The sequence below is a fragment of the Nomascus leucogenys genome, chromosome 23, assembly GCF_006542625.1.
Source record: "Nomascus leucogenys isolate Asia chromosome 23, Asia_NLE_v1, whole genome shotgun sequence".
Taxonomy (NCBI): domain Eukaryota; kingdom Metazoa; phylum Chordata; class Mammalia; order Primates; family Hylobatidae; genus Nomascus; species Nomascus leucogenys.
In genome coordinates this window covers 32,217,438-32,241,846 of record NC_044403.1, presented here as the reverse complement: position 1 = coordinate 32,241,846, position 24,409 = coordinate 32,217,438, and the positions used below count along the sequence as shown (strand labels likewise).

The following is a 24,409-nucleotide window of genomic DNA, read 5'->3' as shown; positions in this document are numbered from 1 at the left end:
CCGGAGACCCCTCGCGCCCGGAGCATGAGCCCGCGCCCCGCCGGAGAGCGGCCGGGGGAGGCGGCCTCGGCGCAGCCCTGAGACGCTGGGCCGGGACGCGGGGCGCCCTGGGCGCGGGGCCCGGCCAGGGGGCGGCGGCTCGGGGGGTTGGAGCCCGCGCTGGCGGCGGCCGCCTCGGCGCAGCGCCATGGGGAGCCCCCGGGCCGCGCGGCTCCCGCTGCTCCTGCGCCCGGTGAAGCTGCTGCGGAGGCGCTTCCGGCTGCTGCTGGCGCTCGCCGTGGTGTCCGTGGGGCTCTGGACTCTGTATCTGGAACTGGTGGCGTCGGCCCAGGTCGGCGGGAACCCCTTGAACCGGAGTAAGTAGCGCCCAGGGGAGGCGAAGGGCGCGGAGGTGGGCGGCGCCTCTCGTCCCATCCTCAGACCCAGTTCCCCACCCGTTTCTCCCTCAGGTGCCCGGCGTCGCCCCGCGCGTACTCGGGGATTGCTGCGGGCGGGGGAAGCCGCGGGGCCGAGCGCACAATTCCCGAGCCGAGGCCTGCCCGCCGGCCATGTGGGTCCGGGGCATCCTCGGGGCTCCTCGCGTCTCCCCTCGGAGGGCGACCGGGAGAGAGGCTCCCCGCCCGCCCCGCCGAGACGCTGGCGGAGACCGGGCCCCTCCAGCCGCTCTGGGCTTGCGGTTCCCTGGGAGGAGGTCCGTGGGGTCCACGCGCGAGCTGGGGTTCGGGTGCGGGATGCCCTCGGCCGTCCACGCCCAGGCGCGCGCTCCAGTCCGCGCAGCCCAAACTTTGCCCACCGCCTTCTCTTTGGCTCACTAAGTTTCCTCTCCTGCTGCATCTTTTAGGGGGTTCTTTTTTACCACCTCGGAGAGTCCCCTCTCCCCGCTTCCCGTACGTCACTCCTCTCCCAGCCCCCGTCCTCGGTTCCTTTGAATCTCCCACCTCCTCGCTGCGCCCTCTCTCTCCTGTTCTGGCCGCCCGCCCCTTCTGCTACTTTTCTGAACTCTGCGCAATCTACCAAACTCCCCAGTTTAAGGAGATGATGGACAGCACAGGGGACCGGGCAGCAGGTAGATTCCTACTTCTGTTTTTAACTTAGCCAAAGCCACTTAATATTTCCGTGCCTCAGTTTCCTCCTAGGAAAGCAGGAGAGCATGGTCTCTTTGCCTTCTTACATCAATAGATATGGCTGTGCGAGGTGGTTTTCAACGTGCTATGGATGGGCCTAACAAAGTAAAACTGACAGTGACAGGGACTGTAAAAGATCCTGCAATAGTTGGGAAAAGAAATGGAGAAACTGCCGTTACTACCAGGTGCCCAACCCCAGCCCGGGGAGCCGAGCTTCAAGTTCTGGCACATGGCCTCCCACGCCTTCACTTCCCTCCCGCTTTGGGGAGACTCGACAGAGTGGCCGAGCAGGTTGCTGAGAAGGTACTGTGACTCTGTCCTATAGCTGTGTCGGCTTCTCTACCCAGGGCTGGGTGTGGTGCTGTGCCTTCTCTTGTGACCAAAGAGAGAGAATTGCTAGGGACAGTCGCTGAGCTGGTTCAGGTTGGAAATGTATATTTATGGCCTAACCTTTCTGTGGTGGTGGAAATAATCTCGGCTGTGAGTTAGAGGAGACTGGCTCTGCCACTAACTAGCGGGGGAATCAAGGGAAAAAGGACAGCTTCTCAGGTGAAAATGAGGACTTTGGTCTAAATGATCTCCCAGGTGTCTTTCAGTCTGGATACTAAGACTGATCTGCACGCACGAATTTCCAGGGCCAGAGAGCTCAGCACACCACCAGGCAGCCATAGCTTCCACCCCGGGGCCACGGCTCCATGCAGAAGAGCCCTTTCCTCTGATGACCAAAATCTGCCTGCCCATAGTGAATTCTTCCCTCCTCTGGGCCTTGTTCTTCCTTCTGAAAGACAGAGAGTGAATCTGTTCTCCCCCGCCATGGCCACTCAGGCCCAAATGGATGAGCTCCTTTGGAGTGTGCGTGGGTGGGAGCCTGGGAGGCGACACCTCTTCCCAGTGTAGCCATCATTTTGTTTAAGCAGTGGGATCTTGTGCACAAATTAAAAACAGAGAGAAAGGCAGTTGCTTTGTGACCTTGGAATCAGTAACCTCCCTTTCTCCCTCTCCTCACTTTTCTTTTACCTCAGGTGTGTTTTTTTCCTCAAACCTGGATCTAGTTTGCCACAGTCATAATCTGACACTCTGGCCCTGGACCTCTGCCTCTGTCTCCCATTGGCTGCCTCATTCTGAGCCATCAATTCTTGAGTCTGTTGGGTTCCCCTCCCAGATGAGTCTTAACTCTCTGACTGGGTTTCCTTATTTTTTATTTTCTTTTCCAAACCAATTATCCAGAAAACTCTTCCCAGCCTTCTGTTCCAGAATTGACTGTTTCCTTATGGTTTTTAACAGGAGGCTGAGCTCGTACACTGATACACCTTGTTTCCTCTCTCCTCTTAGAACCCCGAAATTCATCTGTTGTGCAGGGTGTCTTTTTGTCCTGGGCTGTCCTGTTATGTTCTACTCTCGACTTCCTTGTGGAATGAGATTTAGACAGGAGCTGTGGTTTCTGCCTCCTTGTCTCCCATCCTTTTTGTTGTGAAGAAGCCCAGACATCTTGCATCAAAGTTCCCTCTTTTCCTATAGGTTTCATTCTCAGCTCACAGCTATTCCTCTGGAGGGAGAGCCGGGGAGGAGGCATTAGGAAAGGAGAGGTGGGAAGGGGGTTGCTAGCATTCCCACCTCCACACTCTTGGATACCAACAGGAACCAGGGTAGTAAAACTGCACCTCCCAGGCCTGTACCCCTGGCCTCAACCACAGCAACCAGAACCAGCTTGTTGGCTCTGCTTTCCAGCAAGCCACCCTGCCTCCCCTCTGTAGCAATCCCTGCCAACTCACTCCACCACCCACCAGCTCCCTGTCATCTGTAAGGCCAGCCCCCATTACCAGGAACCTTTCATTTGCCTGTCCCTGAGTTGGATCTGGTGCTGGAAGAAGAGTGTGGAGAGATGGCAGTCACAAACTCCAGGGTTACCAGTAATGACAGGGGAGCACACTTCCTTCTTTATCTTCATGAAATAACCCAGTAGTTTAAGATGTGGATGATGTGCAATTTGGTTCCATATGCAGAAGGAGATACAACCACAACTGGAGTGGCTTCAGAGAAAAACAACCAAAATCCTTAACAGATAGAAAATGGACAAAATAATTAGGACTGTTCACGCATTCATTTACACGGATATTTACTTAGCACATACGTCGAGCCAGGCATTGTGCCAGGCCATGTATGTGTGATGACCGGGGTGTGGTTTCTAGCATCTACAGCTTTATTTAGGAGGAAAGCTAAGGTGCCTATATCAAAATAGTTCTAATATAAAGCAGTCATTAAGTTTTGCAAACATAGGACCCATATGTTTCTGTGACACCTCTTGAAATGGGAGCACAGCTCTCCCAACTAATATTTCATGGAAATGGTGACATTTTGGGACATTTTGAAGAGTTGGTAAGATTTTGGTGGATACAGAAAGGCTATTCCAGACAGAAAGAGTAACGTCAACAAAGACGAAGAGTCAGGGAAGGTTTGTGTTTGAGGATATTGAGCAGCTGAGTTTGGTGAAACAGAGGGTATAAGGAGAATAGAGGATGATGCTGTATGTGGAAGGCTGAATAAAAACCAGAAAGAGTGGCATTTATTCAGTAGCTGGCAGAAAGCAGTTGAAAGTTTTAGAATACGGCAGCACTGTAGAATGGGACGGGTAAGGGTAACAATACTTTCGGTGTGGCATGGTGGTTCTGGAACAGGGTCCTGACGAGTCCTCTTGTTGAGCCCAACGTTAACTCTTTAGCTGCTGGGTCATGAAGCTGCCCTGGGGAGGGGTCCAGGTGGCAGTGGGACACTCAGAGGGCCTCGGCAGGCACTGTACTAACACATGCATAAGGAGTTCAGTGTTTTAATAAGTGATACGACTATCCTGGTATGTACTGGCTGAAAAGCAGCCCTGGGAACAAATTGTTATTGGGAGTTAAAGATTCCCCGATTAGGCAGGTTTTAACAAGTTATATACCCATTTGTTCATATTGGATCAGCAAAGATTCTATCTGAAAGCAGAGTTCTGGACTAGAGGCCAGGGGTGGTGGCTCATGCCTGTAATCCCAGCACTTTGGGAGGCTGAGGCAGGCGGATCATTTGAGGTTAGGAGTTCGAGACCAGCCTGGCCAACATGGCAAAACCCCATCTCTACTAAACAAGATAAAAAAAAATACCCAGGCGTGGTGGTGCACACCTGTAATCCCAGCTACTGGGGAGGCTGAGGCAGGAGAATTGCTTAACTCAGGAGGCAGAGGTTGCAGTGAGCTGAGATTGCACCACTACACTCCAGCCTGAGTGACAGAGCGAGACGCTACCTAAAAAAAATGGTTTCTAGAGATGAAATATCTCAGAGCCAAGGGATGACATTTGGGCGCAAATCCAAGACAGAAGGATGGCATGCACTGGCTTCTTTTAGATCTCTCATTTAAGTGCCAGGATTACTTGCTAGATCCCAAAGTATTCTGAAGCTCAGGAAGCCATTGGCTTTCTCTGCCTTGCCTCTATCTGTACCACATCTCTGTGGTTGGCCCTTGTGACTTCTGGCTGACTTGCGTGGGCTGAGGGAGGCACACCCACTGTGTGAGGCAGTCACTGCAGCTCTGGCCACCACAGCCATTCTGATTTGGAAAGGATACAAACCCTCCAGTAACAGAGGTAATGCAGGGCAGAGCAGTAATCTGAGACGCAGGCAGGGAGAGAGGGAGAAGCAAATGAGACAGATGTGTGGGCAGAGGAGGGATAGTGTGGCGTGGAGTTGAAACCCAGTGAAGCAGCAAGCACAACTGCCTTGTGTGCTCCTGTGGGCAGGGACTGTGTGTCATGCAGCTCTGGCTGGTGTGCCTCTCTGTCCCAGGGAACCTCTAGCTCGTTTTCACGTGTCCTGTTTACCTCTCTTTATGCTGATATTCCAGTCACCAGGCTACTATGTGTGTCTTCAAATCAACATTCAATTCTGGGCACATACTAGGCACTCAGATAAGTACCTTCTGGTTATGAATGTGTCAGCTCTGAATTTCCAAGCACCTGATATTTTCCACTGGCAGATACTGTGTTTATCAGGGACTGATCCAAGAATAGAACCTAGGAATTCTTGTTCCCTGTACCATAATACATATACACAACAAGAGCCTTTGAATACAAATACAGAAGGTAAGCGATAAGACATCAATGGTTTTTTTTTTTTTAATCATAAGCGTGTTTTCTTTGGGCATTGCCTATACGAGGAATGCAGTTTTTAACGATAGGCGACCTTACCCATATTTAGTGTCTCTCCTTTCCCTGGTCTCTCAGTCCCTGTGCTGATGTGGCCGGCGGAACCTCAGCAACACATCTGCCATCTTTACCCTGCCTACTACCCAGGGACCCTCAAGTTGAGGTCCCATTCCCCTGCTTGATGGAGCTGGGGCTGCCTGCCACTCCCTGTCCTGGGAGTTGTTCAGACGCTGTGCGTGGTTATAACTGCTTTGTAGCACAAGGTCTTCTGAAAGTGCTTCCGTGCTGGCTTCTGGAGAGGCCGGTGAGTACACTGCAGTAATTTTCCAGGCCGTGGAGCCTGGGCTTTGCCCTCTAGTGCTGGGCTCGATGGAGCAGAGCAGAGCAGAGCAGCCGACATCGCAGTTTGCTTTGGAAGGGGTCCTAGAGGCTGTTCTTGGAGTTGGCCACTCGCTGTCTAGTTCTCCTCTACAGCGTTCCCCAGTCTCAAAAACTACACTTTTATTTTCCACAAGCACTTTTCGTTATATGTAAAGATTATGTGGTCTCAACTAGTCCAACCAGACATTTGGAGTTTTCAGACAATTCTTTGACCTTGTGATTCACCTAATTAATAGATTTATATGTTAACCAATATACAAAAATGCAAGTGGAAGAGGTGAGAATAGTTGGATAGTGGCTCTAAAGGGCACTGGGCTGCATGTGTTATATATTCTGAGCAAAGTGTGACAGATCTTTAAATTTTTACAGACTCAGGTTAACAAGTGCTACTTTGAATGTTAGAAGTATCCATTGGATAAGCAAAAAGGAATATTCTTTGTATTCTTGTAATATTTTAGTATATAATCTATTTTTATATTCAATATGTTCTTTATTTCATAACTACAAAAGGCCTGATACTGACCAACTTTTAAGAAAATAAACATGCAAATCGTCCCTGTGGCCCCTCTTTTTGTTCAAGTATATGTACAGAAAGCTTGATGAGCAGTTTTCACAAACTGAAAATACCTGTGTTATAAGCACCATGATGAAGAAACAGAATATTACCAGCACCCCAGTACCCCCATGGGGGTGGAAGGGTGCTATGAATCACTACCATCAGCATAGATTAATTTAGCATATTTTAATATTTTATATAAGTGGAATAATACAGATTGTGGTTCTTTTTTTATTAACAATTTTTTAAATTAAATTAATGAAAGTATTTTTTGAGACTGAATATTACTCTGTCTCTCAAGCCGGAGTGCAGTGGTGTGATCTTAGCTTATTCTAGCCTTGAACTCCTGGGTTCAATTACAGGAGTGAGCCACTGTGCTCGGTCTCATTTTAAAATGGTATTCTTTATGATTACAAAAATAATGCAGCCAGGCGCGGTGGCTCACACCTGTAATCCCGACACTTTGGGAGGCCAAGGTGGGCAGATCACTTGAGGTCAGGAGTTTGAGACCAGCCTGGCCAACATGGTGAAAGCCCATCTCTACTACAACTACAAAAATTAGCTGGGTATGGTGGTGTGCGCCTGTAGTCCCAGCTACTCGGGAGGCTGAGGCACAAGAATCGCTTGAACCTGGGAAGCAGAGGTTGCAGTGAGCCAAGATTGCGCCACTGCACTCCAGCCTGGGTGACAGCAAGACTGTGTCTTAAATAAATAAACAAAATAAAATAAGGATAAAAATAATCCATGCTCATTATACTAGATAACAGCTGTGTATCTGGACCACATTAACCCCTGTGAAAGTACTTTTTTGCCTTTAGGCACCACAGCATCACTAATAAAATAACCTAAGGCCAAGGAAGACCAGGGGCCTAAAGGCCGTAGGATACATAGCCCCTGAAGTTCTCCAGGGAGGCTACGTAGCCCGTGAAGTTCTCCAGGGAGGCTGCGTAGCCCGTTAAGTTCTCCAGGGAGGCTGCGTAGCCCGTGAAGTTCTCCAGGGAGGCTGCGTAGCCCCTGAAGTTCTCCAGGAAGGCTACGTAGCACTCTGCCAGGGTGGAATTGAGAACTGCTGCTCATCCATATATGAGAACTCTCTAAACATGTTTCTTCTGGTCTGGGTCTTAGAAATAGCTGTGCTTCTCTTGAGTGGTTTAATTTTTATTGGTCATGTAAGTTGCATAATCGCTCTAATTTCTCCCTTCGTGTTGGTTACTAGGAAGCTTTAGGATTCAGTTTTTTCTTCACCTGGAGAAAAGTGTAAAGGATTTTATGATCTGTATTTTTCTACTAATTTTATGACTGTACCTTTATTTTATCTCCCCACCCCCACAACCAACTACTTCCAGTTTATGTCATCTTATATTCTATGGTCATTGTAAACTACTTTAGTTTTTCCTGGGCCAAATCAAGGCATAAAATAAATCAACAAAAGTGCTATGGTATACATACAAATATGAAGAAGAAATGAACAATCACCTAAAATGTCGCCACTCTGACCTAGACCTTGTGGGAAAAATGAAGTGTAATAAGTAGTGATAAGCAGATGTTGGATTCCAGGATGCCTTAGACAAAAAGTCTGGATTTAAAAACTTAAAAAGCCAAAAAAGTGTTGCCCTGACCTTTTTGGGGTCTTTATTTAGGTACTGAAAAGTTGAATCACATCCACAAATAACTTACTACATCTTTCCATAGAAGAAGACTACCAGAAGCTTAGACTTTACTGACAGATATTGGGGACTGAGCCACTTTTGTTGAAAACAGTGACACCATACAAGGCAAATTCATTAAAATTGGAGGCATCCTTGACACTACCGAGAGAACAGCTGAGAGACTGGCCGGGAAGGCCAGAAACCTGTCATGTCATGTGGGCAGCCATCCCTGCAAAGGTCTGGGAGGAAGCTCCTCACACCAGCGAGGACACTTCAACGTGAAGATCTGTGGCTGCTGCCAGCCTGTGGCTTTTGGATGCATAAAGTCACAAACTAATTTAGAGACCTAGCCCCTGTGTTAGCAGCTGAGAATCCCTGCCCAGGAAATAGACTTTGTCCGTCTCTTCCACCCATTTCTTCTTTGAAACTGTATTCTTGTGGTGCCTAGCAGAGGCCATGTGTGTGTCTCACTCTGCACAGCTAACATTCTGCTTTGTGGCCACACGACCCAGGAAGAGGGCCCACAAATGGAAGAGAATAGAGAGAGGTGGGAGTGGAAATAGAGAAATGACATTCCAGGCCGACCAAGGATTTTATGTATAAATGCTCAGGAAATTGAGTGTTGTGTATTTTGCAATTTTTATTTATTTTGCAAACCTTGAATGGCTGCAGAAGTGATTCATTCTAAACTTAAAGCACAATGTTTATGGAGCATTTCCTTTTTGTGGCAGACTGAGTGGACTGAAAAGCATTGATAATTCCTGGAAAAACTGTGGAGCTTGAAGACAGGGCAAGGTTCAAGTTCAAGCTCCGTGACTCACCCATTGTGAGACCTTGTAGAAGGCACTTACTCCTTTCTAAGTCTCAGGAGCCTTGTCTGGATAGTGGAGCTATAATGCTGTTCTGTAGGGCTTTCCTTATGACTACATGAGATTTAGTGCGCCTAGTACATATGAGGAGCTCAGTGAATATTGGTTCCCATCTCTTCCCTCTCAGTCTGATAGGAATTAGAGAATGGCTGGGCAGGAGGGGGCAAATAGACACATTCCTCAACTGGCCCTTTTTCCAGTGCTTCTTAAACTTCTCAGCCCATGACACAGCTGTGTCCAGTACCCCAGCATCATTGTGCCATCCATATCCAGCACTTGCCACCAAATACACATTCTTCAATCACTTTTTTACTCCATTATGTCCAGCAATGCCTGCATCTTTCCATCCAAGGCAAAGATTTATATTAGGGGTGGGGGCCAGGTTAGGAGTCAAGGATTTTGCTGAGAATGAGAGCTATCTGGGGGGCTGTACCAGGGCACAGAAGCACCGCAATTGGGAAGCGATAGCCTCTCACTGCTGCATACCCGTGTGTACACACTGAGATTTCTGGGACTAAAAGGCAGGAACACCTGGCAGTTATCTCATTATTTATTTTAAAAAAATTTTTTTAGAGATGGGGTCTCACCGTGTTGCTCAGGCTGGTCCCGAACTCCTAGGCTCAAGGGATCCTCCCACCTCAGCCTCCCAAAGTGCTGAGATTACAGGTATGAGCCACTGTGCGTGGCCAGTTATGTACACCGTGCGTGGCCAGTGTACATCCTAGCTTTGTAACTGATTTTCCTGGCTTCCTGTTTACAGGAAATCAGTTTACCTGTAACTAATTTCCTGTCCTTTCGAGGGCTTCAGTTCCGTAATCTTTGGAGTGAGATGCTTCCTTGCAGGAGTAGATTTGGAACTTGCCCATGTCACTAAGGGGTGAAAGGGACGGTCAGAAAGGAATATCTTTGACATTCTGGCCCTGGTCTTTCAAGGCTCAGTCGCCTGAACCGAGAGGTGGCAGCTCTCCCAATAGTTCTGACTGCTTTGGCCTCCAAGGTCATCTCTGACAACATAGTCTCTGTACAAGCAGTTGCCTAAAAGCTTAAAGGCCTCCCTGCTCAGATCTTCTTACAAGTGCTCTGATCACTCCTTTCCACCCAGCCTGCCAAGCCCAGGTTCAAACGAATGTGTGCAGCGTGTGCTCATGCACACCTCCCTCACCAGCCAGCTGGTCCCGACCGCTCACCAGCACCTCTTAGCAAAGGTGGGCAGGAGGAGTGAGGACGTGGAGGATTCCCTCATGGACCAAGCACACAGCGTAATACGTACTGTCTGTCCTGGGTCTCCTTTCTTTCCATTTCAGCTGAGTAGAGGGCCTGGGAAAGGGATGGGAAGCACATCCCAGGTGAATGACTTCCGATAGCAGAAGGCAGGGGACATTGCACAGGCACAGAAAATGGGTAGAGAAATGAGGGAACGAAATGGAGGGAGAGACCTCTACCCCATTTTTTCATTTTAGTGACTGTGTTTTTTGTTTTGTTTTGAGATGGAGTCTCGCTCTGTCACCCAGGCTGAAGTACAGTGGCGCAATCTCGGCTCACTCTAACCTACATCCCCTGGGTTCAAGTCATTCTCTTGCTTCAATCTCCCGAGTAGCTGGGATCACAGGCATGTGTCACCATGCCCAGCTAATTTTTGTATTTTTAGGTTTCGCCATGTTGGTCAGGCTGGTCTTGAACTCCTGACCTCAAGTGATGTGCCCGCCTCAGCCTCCCAAAGTGCTGGGATTACAGGCCTGAGCCACAACACCCAGTGTAGTGACTGTATTTTTCATATCTGTAAGTTTTGTTTTGTTCTATTTCAAATTTGTTGGGTTTTTAAACACTACAGTGTGGCTGGGTGAGGTGGCTCATGCCTGTAATCACAGCACTTTGGGAGGCCAAGGCGGGCAGAGTTCGAGGTCAGTAGTTCGAGACCAGCCTGGCCAACACGGCAAAACCCTGTCTCTACTAAAAGTACAAAAATTAGCTGGACATGGTGGCGCATGCCTGTAATCCAAGCTACTCGGGAGGCTGAGGCTGGAGAATCGCTTGAACCCAGGAGGCAGAGGATTCAGTGAGCTGATTTTGTGCCGCTGCACTCCAACCTGGGTGACAGAGTGAGACTCTGTCTCACTAAATAAATAAATAAATAGGCTGGACATGGTGGCTCATGCCTGAAATCCTAGCACTTTGGGAGGCCGAGGCAGGTGGATCACCTGAGGTCATGAGTTCAAGACCAGCCTGGCCAACATGGTGAAACCCCGTCTCTAGTAAAAATACAAAAATTAGCAGGGCATGAGATTACATGCCTGTAATCTCAGCTACTTGGGAGGCTGAGGCAGGAGAATTGCTTGAACCTGGGAGGCAGAGGTTGCAGTGAGCCAAGATTATGCCATTGCACTACAGCCTGGGCAACAGAGCAAGACTCTGTCTCAAAATAATAATAAAGAAAGAAAGAAAGAAACTACATCATTCGTCTGCATTTAAAAATTTTAAACAAATTTATTTAATTATCTAAAATTGTTGGTTGCAAGAGTTAATTATCTAAAATCGGTTAAAGAGGCTGCCAATATGTTAGCATCTGCTTACTGCTCTGATTTTTACATCTTCATATTTGGCTGCTGGAGATTCTCTTACCTTGTGGAGGGCTTTACTATGTAAATAAAACAGCAGTTTGTCATACTTCATCTAGCATTTTTAATATTTTGCTGTGGGTATTTCCCAAAAGGAAGTCCTCTGGCTTGAATTTCTAATACCTTCTCCAGTGACAGCAGGCTGTTATTATTCGGGTGTGTGTGTCTAAGCAAAGGTGAATATTTCCATTTGAGGAATATAGCATAAGCTAAGTGGAAAGTCTGGGGAATACAAACTTTTGTAGGGAACACAAGTTCTGTAGTGCAGAGGCTTGAAGGAGATGAAGATGAAATGGTAGTTGCAACCTAATTGTGGACTCTCCTGAGGGCCGGGTTGCTGAGTTTGGACTTGGTAGGGAGCAACATAAATTCATTTTATTGATTAACTGATGTTTTTTATTTTTAGAGATAATGCCTCAGTTTGTTGCCCAGCCTGGAGTTTGGTGGCATGATCCTGGCTCACTGCAAGCTCCGCCTCCCGGGTTCACGCCATTTTCCTGCCTCAGCCTCCCGAGTAGCTGGGACTACAGGTGTGCGTCACCACACCTGGCTAATTTTTTGCATTTTTAGTAGAGATGGGGTTTCACTGTGTGAGCCAGGATGGTCTTGATCTCCTGACCTCATGATCCGCTGGCCTTGGCCTCCCAAAGTGCTGGGATTACAGGCTTGAGCCACCACGCCCGGCCTATGCCTGCTAATTTTAAAATTTTCTTTGTAGAGATAAGGTCTCACTATGTTTCCTAGGCTGGTTCAAACTCCTGGACTCAAGCAGTATTTTTGCCTCTATCTCCAAAACCACTGGGATTACAGGCACAAGCCACTGTGACTGTGTCTAGCCAACATAAATTGTTTAAAGCAGGAGTTTGATATGGAGGGAGTGTTTTCTTTTTTTCATCCACTGATTTGTACTTTAATTGTTCAAACACTTTTTTTTTTTTGGATACAGGATCTTGCTTTTTCACCCAGGCTCGAGTCTAGTGGTTCACTGCAGCCTCGACTTCTTCAGCTTAAGCAATCCTCCTGCCTGGGCCTCCCTGGTAGCTAGGACCACAGGCATACACCACCATGCCCAGCTAGTTTTTGAACTTTTCGTAAAGATGGGCCTCCGTATGTTGCCCAGACTGGCGTTGAACACCTGGACTCAGGCAATCCTCTTTCCTCAGCCTCCCAAAGTGCTGAGATTACAGGCCGGAGCCACCCCACTGCCTTTAAATACTTACCAACCCCTTCTACATCCCAGGAACTTGTGACTGTAGGTTGATTAGGCTGTCGGAAGTTTGCAGGATGGCTAGGACGTAGTGAGGCTGCTGCAGGATGGCTAGGATGTAGTGAGGTGGTTACTGCAGTAACCCAGAGGGTGGGTGGTGAGTGCCTAGCTGGCAGGAGTGGCAGATGAAAGCTGAAACATGTCAAGGCAGGAAGTGACAGAGTTTGGCAGTAGGGTTGATGGAGAAGGTGATAGAATACCAAAGTTACAGGTTTCATACATGGGTCTCTGGCTGTACTCTGCCACGATCATTTAAATAAGGGTTGTCTTGTGCATCCAGCATCTCAGAAATGGTCTCCTGAGAAAAAAATGCCTTCATTTGTCCTTGTACTTTCCTCTCTGGAGCTTGAGTACCATGGTGTTCCTATAGAAGAATGCAAAGGATGGGGAGGCAGACATTCATTCAGCGGGTGTTTACTGAGCACTTGTTATATGCCAGGCTATGCTCTGGGTGTTAGGGAGATCATGGGGAACAGGAAGTTGAAAGAGTTTGCCGTCACAGAGCATACATTTCTGGTGAGGAAGAGACAGAGGATAATTGTGTAAACAAATAGATCGGGATTTGAGATGGTGATGCTATTTGGGAAGAAAAAGAAGCAATAATCGCACAAAAGGACTAGCTTGGAGGGTGAGGGGGCTCTCCCAGAAGTGACAATCCTAAGACAGATAACTCAGGGCTGGAGGACATGACACCAAAAGGGTGTCAGGATTGCAAAGACCTCAGGAATTTGGAGAATGGGAGCTGGGTAGAAGAGGAAAAACATGTAGAACAGAGTCATTGCTGGTTTTCAGGATAAGCGTCTCCTTCCTAATCCTGTTGTCCTGAAAACAGTGTCCTCCTTCACCTCACTGGCAGGAATAGAGTCAGCCTCAGACTTGGAGTTTTCTACCAGGAGTGCTTGAGAAAGAAGTACTGGCTAAAGACTGTCTGGGCTGGGCAGAAAATGATCGTGGCTGTTTCTTCTTCATCACAAACCCAGATCCCAAAACCAGTATGGGGGGATGGGGGATGTCCTACTGAAAGCCAGACTGGAATTAACCCCATCCCCTCCCTCACAACACTTTTTCCACACGTCCATTAGTGCACTTATCAAAGTTAGCCTTGCACCAGAGTTATTTTTGTCTGTGTTTGTCTTCCCCCATGAGATTGTGAATTTCTAGAGTGCAGGACCTGGGCATTCTCCCCTCTTTGTGGAGAGATTTTTAACCTTTTGTGGATCACATACATCCGTAAGAATCTGATGAAGAGGCCAGGCACGGTGGCTCACGCCTGTTATCCAGCACTTTGGGAGACTAAGGTAGGAGGATGGCTTGAGCCCAGGAGTTTGAGACGAGCATGGGCAACATAGCGAGACCCTGTCTCTACATAGAATTTTAAAATTAGCCCAGGCCAAGCATGGTGGCACACACCTGTAATCCCAGCATTTTGGGAGGCCGAGGTGGGTGGATCACTTGAGTCCAGGAGTTCGAGATCAGCTTGGGCAACATGGTGAAACCCTGTCTCTACAAAAAATACATAATTAGCTGGGAGTGGTGACACCACTATAGTCCCAGCTACTTGGGAGGTTCAAGATCACTTGAGCCTGGAAGACAGAGGTTACAGTGAGCCAAGATTGCACCACGCACTCCAGCCTGGGTGACAGAGGGAGACCTTGTCTCAAAAAAAAAAAAAAAAAAAAAAAAGCCAAGTGTGGTGGTGCATGCATGTGGTCCCAGCTACTCAGGAGGCTGAGGTGGGAGGATCACTTGAGCCCAGGAGTTTGAGGCTGCAATGAGCTATGATCTCACCGCTGTATTCCAGCCTGGATGACAGAGTGAGATCCTATCTGAAAAGAAAGAAAAGAAAAAAAGAGAAGAGAGAAAAGAAAAAAGGAATCTGATGAAGAAACGGTTACACTTTCACCAGAAATTTGCCCATCTCCTGTATATTTTGCATACTATTTTGGGAGGAGGTACACAGTGCCCTGACCCCTATCCATGGATCCCTAGTTAAGAACTCTGCCTGAAGCTTTACCCAGTGCCTGGTGTGTTCTTGGAGTCTGATGACTTGGGAATCTTCTCCTTATTAAATCTCCTTGCTCTAGTTGCAGGGGACAGATGTTAGGTGGGAGAAGGAGAGCCAGGAAGAGCCCTGCTGCTGGGAGATGCAGAAGAGTGTTTAAATCATCCATCTGGAAGCAGCCATCCAGAGAGCAGTAGCTTCACCGTCACTTCCTGTCCCGGGAGAACCGGAGGTGGGGTCTCCTCCCTGGGCTTGGTCTTCCCTTGGGCTCTGCTGCCTCCTCTTCACCCTGTGCCTGCTGTTCTCCAGTCTCATGACATCCCTCCGCTTGCCTTTCAAAACTCCGCTTATCCTTTTCTCTCGTCTCTTCCTTGAAGCCTTCCTCAATTATTTTAGAAACAGCTGACTTTGTTCTTTTTGGAACTTCTGTTGCACCTAAGTTTTCTGAAACTTACAATTGAGCACTGACTTTCTTTCATTCCTACTTCATCTGGGTTGGTCTTGTGTGTCCCAGCTAGGTTGTTAGAGAAGCCAAAGGTGGCTCCAGAGTATCTGGTTAGGACAGTTTGCTTCACTCTCCCCACAGCGTTGATGGAATGCTTGGAAGAGGCAGGCAGTTCACTTAGAATCGAGTCGGCGCAGGCTTCACTGCGGCCTTGTTTCCTCCATAGGGACATGGCCATCCTCGCTGCCTTAACTTCTGGCGTTGCTGTTGTGCCCTCCAGGCCATCTGCTGCTGTCTTTGCTCCCCCATTTCTTCCTTCCTTTATCATGGCATAGTGATGAGAAGCTTTGAAGTCAGACTACCTGACTTTGATCCCCGGCTCCTGTCGTTAGGAAGCTGCGCCTCAGTGAGCATATTATTGAGCCTCAATATGCCCCAGTTTCTTCTCTGTAAAACGGGACTGTTAATGGTACCTGTCTCATTGTGTTTTTATTGTGACAATTAAGTGAAATAATACAGATAAAGTACTTAGAACAGTTTCTAATACATAGTGTTTGATAAATGTTAGCTGATGGCTGGACACAGTGGCTCACATCTGTAATCACAGTGCTTTTAGAGGCTGAGGTAAGAGAATCTCTTGAGGCCGGAAGTTCAAGACCAGCCTGGGCAACATAGCAAGACCCCCATCTCTACCAAACAATAAAATAAAATAAAAATTAGCTGGGCATGGTGGTGTGCACCTGTAATCCTAGTTATTAATACTTGGGAGGCTGAGGCAGGTGGATTGCTTGAGCATAGGAGTTGGAGGCTATAGTGAGGTGTGATCACACCACTGCACCCCAGCCTGGGTGACAGAGCAAGGCCCTGCCTCATAAATAAATAAATGCTTATCTGAGCGCCTAGTATGTGCCCAGAATTGAATGTTGATTTGAAGATACATGCAGTAGATGTTAGGTGCTATTGTTTATCATAACTTAATCAGCTTTTAAATGCCCTCTGTCCCTGTTTGGATTGGTTTTAGCATGCTGACTTTCACATATCGAAGAATCCTAGGACAGGGTGGACCCCAGGGGTGTAGACATGGAAGAAAACCAAAAGCAAAGCAGAAGCCCAGAGATTTTAAATTCTGAAATGGATTATACCTGCATTTCTTATTCTAGGCCCATGGCAGACATCTCCAGTAGAACTTGAAATTCTTTTACTGAGCTCAGATGCAGTCTCAGAATTTCCTCAACATTGCTCACTAGGCAGTCACTACAAATTGACTTGAGCTGCCCCTTAAAATGTTATCTGTTTACTACCCAGCCTCCTGGTTTTACCAGTGAAGAATTTAAAGCCTGGAGAGCTTTAATCAACCTGCCCATATAGCAGTTTATAGGACTCCTGGTGCCTAGACTGTTGTTTACAACACACCAAGCCACTCACCCTCTGCCTTCACTCATTCCCTTTTTGTTTGCTGAGGATGCCTCCTTTTTTTTTTTTTTTTTTTGAGACAGAGTCTCGCTCTGTCGCCCAGGCTGGAGTGCAGTGGCACAGTCTCATCTCACTGCAAGCTCTGCCTCCTGGGTTCACGCCATTCTCCTGCCTCAGCCTCTCCAAGTAGCTGGGACTACAGGCGGCCGCCACCACGCCCGGCTAATTTTTTGTATTTTTAGTAGAGACGGGGTTTCACTGTGGTCTCGATCTCCTGACCTTGTGATCCACCCGCCTCGGCCTCCCAAAGTGCTGGGATTACAAGCGTGAGCTACCGTGCCCGGCCAAGGATGCCTCCTTTTAACATCTGAGTTTCACGAGGTCAGGGAAGGTCCTTTCTTTTTCTAACTGCCCCAGCAATCTGACAGTGTATTGTGCCTGCATATAGACCAACCTCAAGTCTATTGATCTATTTTCTTCTTACCAGTGAACTAGCTGAAGTTATTGCCACTCAGTTGGGGGTGGATCATGCATGTTCCCAACTCAGCTGCCTTTAGGGGTGATCCATGCACTGATACCCTGCATTGACATTGATATTGGAGAGTAACCTGCAAAGAAGTTACTGTTGATGTTGAATTGAATTTTCCCATTGCAAGAGAAAGGCCAAGGCTTGACATTCTTCATCCAACAGATTCCTTTGTTGCACGCTCCCCTCCTGAGAAACAGAACCCATTCCAGTGTACAGCTTCTTAAAGAAAAGGCAAATGGAGTCATGATTTCCTCTCTCTTTCTTGAACTGAGAAGGGATGGGAAATAATGAATAGATGAAGTTGATTTTAAATCAAGAGAATCCTGGAACACATGAATGATGAAGCCCTTTGGTAGACAGATTCATGATGTATTTAAAACATTGCTGTCTTATCCGTTATTCTTCTCTCTGTGTAGAAATAATACAAGTCAATGAGGACCGATATTTTCATAATCCTAGTTCTGCTTAGCAAATGGAAGTCCATTACTGGCAGTGTGAGGGTAAAAAGTGAAATGGGTGACAGATTAAAGAAAAATTGCAGAGAGGTAGCAACAAATAGGTTCAGAACATCTTTGGAAGATTACAGAGGGGGCACAGTGGTTCACACCTGCTATCCCGGCACTTTCAGAGGCTGCCGTGGGCATATTGCTTGCACCTAGGAGTTTTAGAGCAGCCTGGGCAATGTGGCAAGACCCCATCTCTACAAAAAATTTTAAAGTTAGCCAGGCATGGTAGGCCAACCCTGTGGTCCCAGCTACTTGGGAGGCTGAGGTGGGAGGATTGCATGAGCCCAGGAGGTCAAGGCTGCAGTGAGCTGTGTTCGCACCACTGCCCTCCAGCCTGGGTGGCAGAGTGACACTCTGTCTTTAAAAAAAAAAAATTACACAGAGGAGGTAAAAAAAAAAAAAAAATTCAAGCCTGATTTAGCTTGTCGAATGAGAAGTCAATTTTGCTTTGATGCATGAAAATTGAAAAAATATTTGCATAAAGAAAATTCTCTAGTAGTAAAGCTTTAATTGGGTTGCTTAGGAATACACTGTCTTTTTTTTTTTTTTTTTTTTTTTTTTTTTTTTTTTACCAGTGGATCATGGCGATCTCCCCCCCCCCCCCCCCCCCCCCCCTCCTAGGTACACCCCCCACCGCTTTTTTTTTTTTTTTTAGGAGTTTATTTATTCTACTCGTATCCGCTGTCCAATGTGGATTAGGTGAGCGGGTAGGGAAGTATTTATTGATTGAAGCAAGAGCTATCAAATTGGAAGTCAACATTTACCATTCTGAGAAAAAGAAATGGGTAAAAACTACCCAAGGTACTTGTTAATACAGAAAAGAATAGGGAAGTTCAGTTTCTGGGATATAGAAATTTATTGTGATATTTTCAGTGATGATTCTTCTAGCAGCTTTTCAAGGGAAAAAAAAATCTTTTTTTTTTTTTTTTTTTTTTTTTTTTTTTTTTTTTGAGGAGTTGCTTTGCCAGTGGAATCATGCACAATCTCCTCACTGCCCCCCTCCCGTCCGCCATCTCCTGCTCAGCCTCCGTGTACTACACGCCCCCCCACCCCGCTAATTTTTGTATTTTTAGAGACGGGTTTCACCGTGTCTCGATCTCCTCTGTCCCCCGCCTCCTCCAAGTCTGGATACAAGCGGACACCGCCCCAAAAAAAATCTTAAGAAAGGGTTTTTCTATCTTTTTCTGATCCTTTGTGTCTCTAAGAAGGTTTGGAAAGTTCCAGGGTGGTGAACACTTTCTCCAGCCAGCAGGGTTTTCATGAACCAATCTTGTGAAGGAAGGGGTGGAAGGGCAGGCAAACAACAGTACCTTGTTTTTACATAGAACCTTTCTCCTGGGGAGTCACAGCTGTGGTTACCTTTAGGCTCAGAGGTTGCTACTGCTCTTCTCCCTGAAGGAAGTTTGGTCCTTTTCCACCCATCTGGGAAGGTGTCCCTTATGGACAGTGGAAGTGGAAATGACACCACCTGTGTGAGGAACCCTGGAGTCCGCGGGAGGACAGAGGTTACAGCCTCCTTCATACAGAGGGGAAACCAAGGCAGTGGAAAATGACACCCATCTGCGTGATGAACCCTGGAGTCCTGGGAGGACAGAGGTTACAGCCTCCTTCATACAGAGGGGAAACCAAGGCAGTGGAAAATGACACCACCTGCGTGATGAACCCTGGAGTCCGCGGGAGGACAGAGGTTACAGCCTCCTTTATACAGAGGGGAAACCAAGAGGGAGCTGGCACAGACAAACCTATTAAGTGCTGAAGCAATCAAGGCTTCTGACTCAGCTGCAGGTAGGGGATATAGCAGAGTTCAGAAGCTCAGAGGCCACAGGAGACAGCCTAGAGTCTCTCTGCAGTGACCTGACTCTTGCTGAAGGTATTTTGTTTCATGGCTGTGGCTTTTTTTTTATTATTATTTAAATGAAACAGGGTCTCACCATGTTGCCCAGGTTGGTGTCAAACTCCTGGGTTCAAGCCGTCATCTGACCTCAGCCACCAGAGTAGCTGGGTTACAAGCACGTGCCACCGTGTTCAGTGATGGCTGTGGCTTTGATGGTGTCACTGTCCCACTCTGCCCAGATCCCTTCCCTGAGCTGTTGTTCTTGGACTGCCAAACTGGGTAGGGGCAGTGGGACTTTGAATCTGGTCATCAGCAGTAAAAGGGGATATACTTAGGGGATCTTTGTTCACCTAACAGCCAAGAAGAGAAACAAAGTGAAGTTAGGGAAATATGGGGGACAGGATCTTACTTCTAAGGACTCTTGATAAGGGGGGGAGGTTGAGCAACTGCGTCAGGTGCAGATAAAAAGTCCAGAAGAATGATACCTGGGAAGAAACCAGCACGCTTGGCCAAGGAACGGGGAGAGTTACTGGTGAATTGTGAGAACTGAGACCTGCCGCAGCTGGAGGACGGTAGAAGCCACGTTGTAGAATCATAGAGTATTTAGGCCGAGGGGAACGCCATGTTCAACTGAGGCCTTTAGTGGTCGGGTGATTTGTCTCTCATTTTTGCTCATGTAAGTGCAGTGGATCCTGGAGTTTGTTACCAGCAGCAACCAGGATGGGGAGTTCTATTCAGAACTGACCAATTAAAAAAAAACAATGTAAGTCCTTTTTCTCTTAAGCATATGGTTAGGGTAAGAATACTCTTGTGGGGTCCAGTCTTGGTTCTGTGTGAACTGGCTCTGTGACTTTGAGCAGGTCAGCTCTGTCCCCCGGACCTCAGTTTCCTTTTCCGTAAACACAGAAGGCTTGATGGTGTGGTTCTTGAGGTCCCTCTGACTCTGACATTATTCTCAAAGAAAATGGCATGGGCCTCAGGACTGGGGATTCTGAGTTGGCCGTGGCTGGAGACAAACTATGATAAGGAGCCCTGGGGAGATGCCTGGGTGCCTGTTGGTGACCTCGCCTTCTCGTCCAAGCAGGACGGGGAGTGGGACCCAGGCCCAGCCTTATCCCTGGGACGGCAGCTGCCCTCACCCCTCCTCCTCTCACCTGAGAATAAAAGGGTGGCCTCCATAGGCGGGGCTGTGAGGAGGGGTGAAGTTGCGTGGGTCGTGGACAATGGTCCTTAGACATCTCTGGGGAACCTTTGGCTGGAGAGGCGCAGGGACGTGGGGGCACTTCCCCAGGCCCTGGCGACCGTGGTCGTCTTTGTCACAGCCTCCTCCTCTGCCCTTCCAGGCCAAGGACTGGACCAGTCCCTCTCAGCCTTGCCTCCATCTCTCCCTGCCTGCTCGGCAGCCAACACAGAAACACTGCTGTGTGCTTAGCCCAGGGGTGGCAGGGATTTCTGCCCAGGGATTGGCCATGGAATTGGCTGCTTATTTTGGCAGCTCCCACCACAAAGACCATCAGACGCTGAGGGAAGGAGAGGTGGGAGTTAGTGAGTCATGGCCATGCCTCAGGGAGGAGGGAGCTTTCACCAGTGCCCCTCGAGGAAGCAGACTTCCCCTCCAAAGAAGAGGGGTGTGACTCTGGATTCTTCCTCCCAGGGTCACTGACTTAGGTCAGCTAAGGTGATGAGCATCCCCGTGGCGTTCTGTGTAATGGGAATAATGGCCCTGACCTCACAGTGCTGTGGCAGCAAGTTGAAAAGCTAGCACATCAAGCTCTCAGTGAAGGTTTGCTTTCCTTTCCTTGGTGCGCCTTAGGATATGACAGAGTAGACACCATGGGTGCAGACATGGAGGAAAACCAGAAGCAAAGCAGGAGTCCAGCTGCCCACACCCAGTCACTCTTGCTTCTCGTGGTTTCTCCAGTGCCCAGCTGAGGCTGGCCACGGTGGGAAAGTGGGACTTTGCTCTGTGCTGCCTTCTCCTAACCCTGTGTTGTCCTGAGGCCGGGCAGACAGGCCCCAGTCATTACCTCACCGCAGGGCCCCTGTCTGCCAGAGTGCATGGTGGAGCTGCCTGGGTGGAGAGCGGAGCTAATTTTAGACCTGGAGACTCTTTGCCAACAGCTGTGGCTGGGCCCAGGCAGCTGGGCTGGATGGCTGGCGGGAGTCTCAGCCGCCCTGCAGGGAGTCCTGGACACAGTGCTCCAGATCTGCTCTTGGGGGCATATTCCTGCCTCAGCCTCAGCTGTGGGGAAACCTGGATGAGGGTTCCTCTACACAGAGGGTGCTTCCTTCCTCCCTCTTGCATCAAGATATTTCTGTCCTCCATCTCCTCTTTCTAGGTGGCTTTGTAGACCAGAAAACATTGATATGGCATCTTAGATGGTAGGTCAGTGGGCCTCTGAAATGGGGCAGGTAGGGGCAACAGGGAGAAAAGGGTGTCCCCAAATCATTCTGGGTTTATAGGCTAAATCCAGCCTCCCACTCAACCCCGAGCCAATAATCTAATTGAGTGCTTCTCAACCTCCTTCCTGTTAGTACACAGAGAAAATGACAGGAAAAGATACTTGTGACACACATAGGGGTATAAAGAGGTTTGTGGTTGGATGTCGCCAGCCTTCAGATTCTGCTGCTCCAAACACTGAGGGCTGATACTTTGGGACACGTTACCATTTGGAGCCTACCAGCAGCCACAGCATGCCAGTGGGGAAGCTCCGATACCGTCCATCAGTGGGTTGCTGTGGTCCACATGTGCCAAGTCCAAGCTTCAGGAAACATCTCCTTGGCTAATCATAGACCTGTGCTGGAAGGGAACCCGGAGAGCATTGAATCTGTGCTCTCTTTTTACAGATGAGGAAACTGAGGCTGAAAGAGGCTTGTCCAAGGTTAAAAAGCTAGTAAGTCAAAATCCCAGTTTTGATTCAAGTTCTGTTAGGACAGTCATTCCTTCATTTACCCAACATCTATTGAGTTCCTATAAAGATCAATATTTGGAGGATACAGTGATGAAAAATAGTTGTGGGGATTCGTCTATATTTGGTAAAGAGAAAACCAAGGAAACAGTTCAGGAAGGTAGTTATTTCCGGAGAGAGAGAGATGGGGATGTGATTGGAGACAGGCGCAAGGGGCTTCAAAACATCTCTGTTTCTTAAGCATATACAGCCAGGCACCGTGGCACACACCTATAGTTCCAGCTACTCAGGAGGCTAAGGCGAGAGGTTCACTTGAGCCCAGGAGTTTGAGGCTGAAGTGATGTATGATAGAGCCTGTGAATTGCAACCACATTCCAGCCTGGGCAACACAGTGAGACCCCATTTCAGAAGGAAAGTGTACACAGGTGTTATTCTTCTTTTCTCTCTCTTTTTTTTTTTTTTTTTTCTGGAGACAGGATCTCACTCTGTCACCCAGGCTAGAGTGCAGTGGCATGATCATGGCTAACCACAGCCTTAACCCTCTGGGTTCAAGTGATTCTTCCACTTCAGACTCCTGAGTAGCTGGGACTACAGGCGGATGCCACCTCGTTCAGCTAATTTTTTTTTTCCTTTGGAGAGACAGGGTCTTACTGTGTTGCCCAGGCTGGTCTTGAACTCCTGGGTTCAAGCAGTCCTACTGCCTCAGCCTCCCGAAGTGCTGGGATTATGGACGTAAGCCAGGATGCCTGGTCGTAGGTGTCATTCTTTAAACCATCCTGTATATTCCTTTAGATGCATATTTCTTTTAAATAGCAATTGATAAATATAGAAAGAAAAGTGAGAAAACTAGAGAAAAGTGGCCTGTGGAGTTAGGTAAGGAGAAAAACAAGTAGCTTTGCTGTTACAAGGCAGGGTGAAAAGAACCATGGCAAAGCTATTAGTAACAGCCCAGCTTGGCTGGACACAGTGGCTCATACCTGTAATCCCAGAACTTTGGGAGGCCAAGGCAGATGAATCATTTGAGCTCAGGAGTTTGACACCAGCCTGAGCAACATGGTGAAACCCTATCTCCACCAAAAATACAAAAAATTCACTGGGTGCAGTGGTGTGTGCCTGTGGTCCCAGCTACTCAGGAGGCTGAGGTGGGAGGATGGTTTGAGCCCGGGAGGCAGAGGTTGCAGAGAGCTGAGATCGTGCCACTGCACTCCAGCCTGGGCAACATAGTGAGACCTCGTCCCCCACAATAAATAGTACCCAGTTATGTGCACTTGGCACATGTGATCTCATTTAATCCTCACAATGGACACTTTCTATTGTTTCCATTTGACAGGTAAGAAAATTGAAGTTCAGAGGTACTTACCTTGTTCAGAGTTTCGTGGTGAATCTTCTTTGCAGTCAGATTCAAGTGCTCACATCTTAGCCATGACACTACAATGGTGGAGGGGCGAGTTGACTTGCACAGTGAGCTGGCCTTGGGGTGGGATAGGGGAGAAAAAGGCAGGAAAGTTACTAAATCTCTCTAATTTGTTTCCCAGTTCATAAAATGGAACTAACTTTACTTGCTGCTCCTTCTTGTCCAAATAATTTGAATATGAAAGCACTGTATCAGCATAAAAGCTGATATTTATGAGGGACTAATCCTGTACCAGCTACTTTTCAGGTGTCACCTTCTCTAATCGTTCCTTGACCCCATCAGGAGCACACGATCCCTGTTTCACAGGCAGACTGCCTCCCTGCTCTTAGCATCCTCCAGTGACACATCTCTTTCCGCCCTGCCGTCCCCGAGGTGCTGGCTTTCACTTGTCAGTGACGGTCATTCTGAGGCTGAGATGTAAGAGATACGAAGTACCTGTCCTTACCCCACCCCTAATGCAAGCAGTGCCATCCTGTTGGCACATGCCAGGTTCCACGGTTATCTCTGGGGCCATCACCCTTTGCTGAGAAGGCTGAGGCTTTGAAATCCTTGAGCTTTCACAGTGGTTCTCGGCCTGGCTGCACATTTGAGTACCCGAGGAGCTTTAAGGACTCTAGCTTTAAGAACTATTCATGCAAGACCTCACCCCAAGTCAATCAATTAGATTTGAGAGGAGGAGTAGCCCAGCATCATTCTCCAGGTGACTCTGAAGGGCAGTCA

General features: G+C 48.1%; 1 protein-coding gene across 3 annotated transcripts in view; it reads left to right on the top strand.

Annotated features, from left to right (window-relative positions):
• The window catches only part of B4GALNT3 (beta-1,4-N-acetyl-galactosaminyltransferase 3), a 101,037-nt gene continuing 76,628 nt past the window's right edge, over positions 1–24,409 (top strand). For all 3 annotated transcript variants that reach the window (XR_004028356.1, XM_030805010.1, XM_030805009.1), the window contains exon 1: positions 1–356. Coding sequence is in view for 2 of the 3 variants with exons in the window: in XM_030805010.1 (XP_030660870.1) it covers positions 188–356 (169 nt within the window). In the remaining variant the exon portion in view is untranslated. The remainder of the gene's footprint in view (positions 357–24,409) is intronic.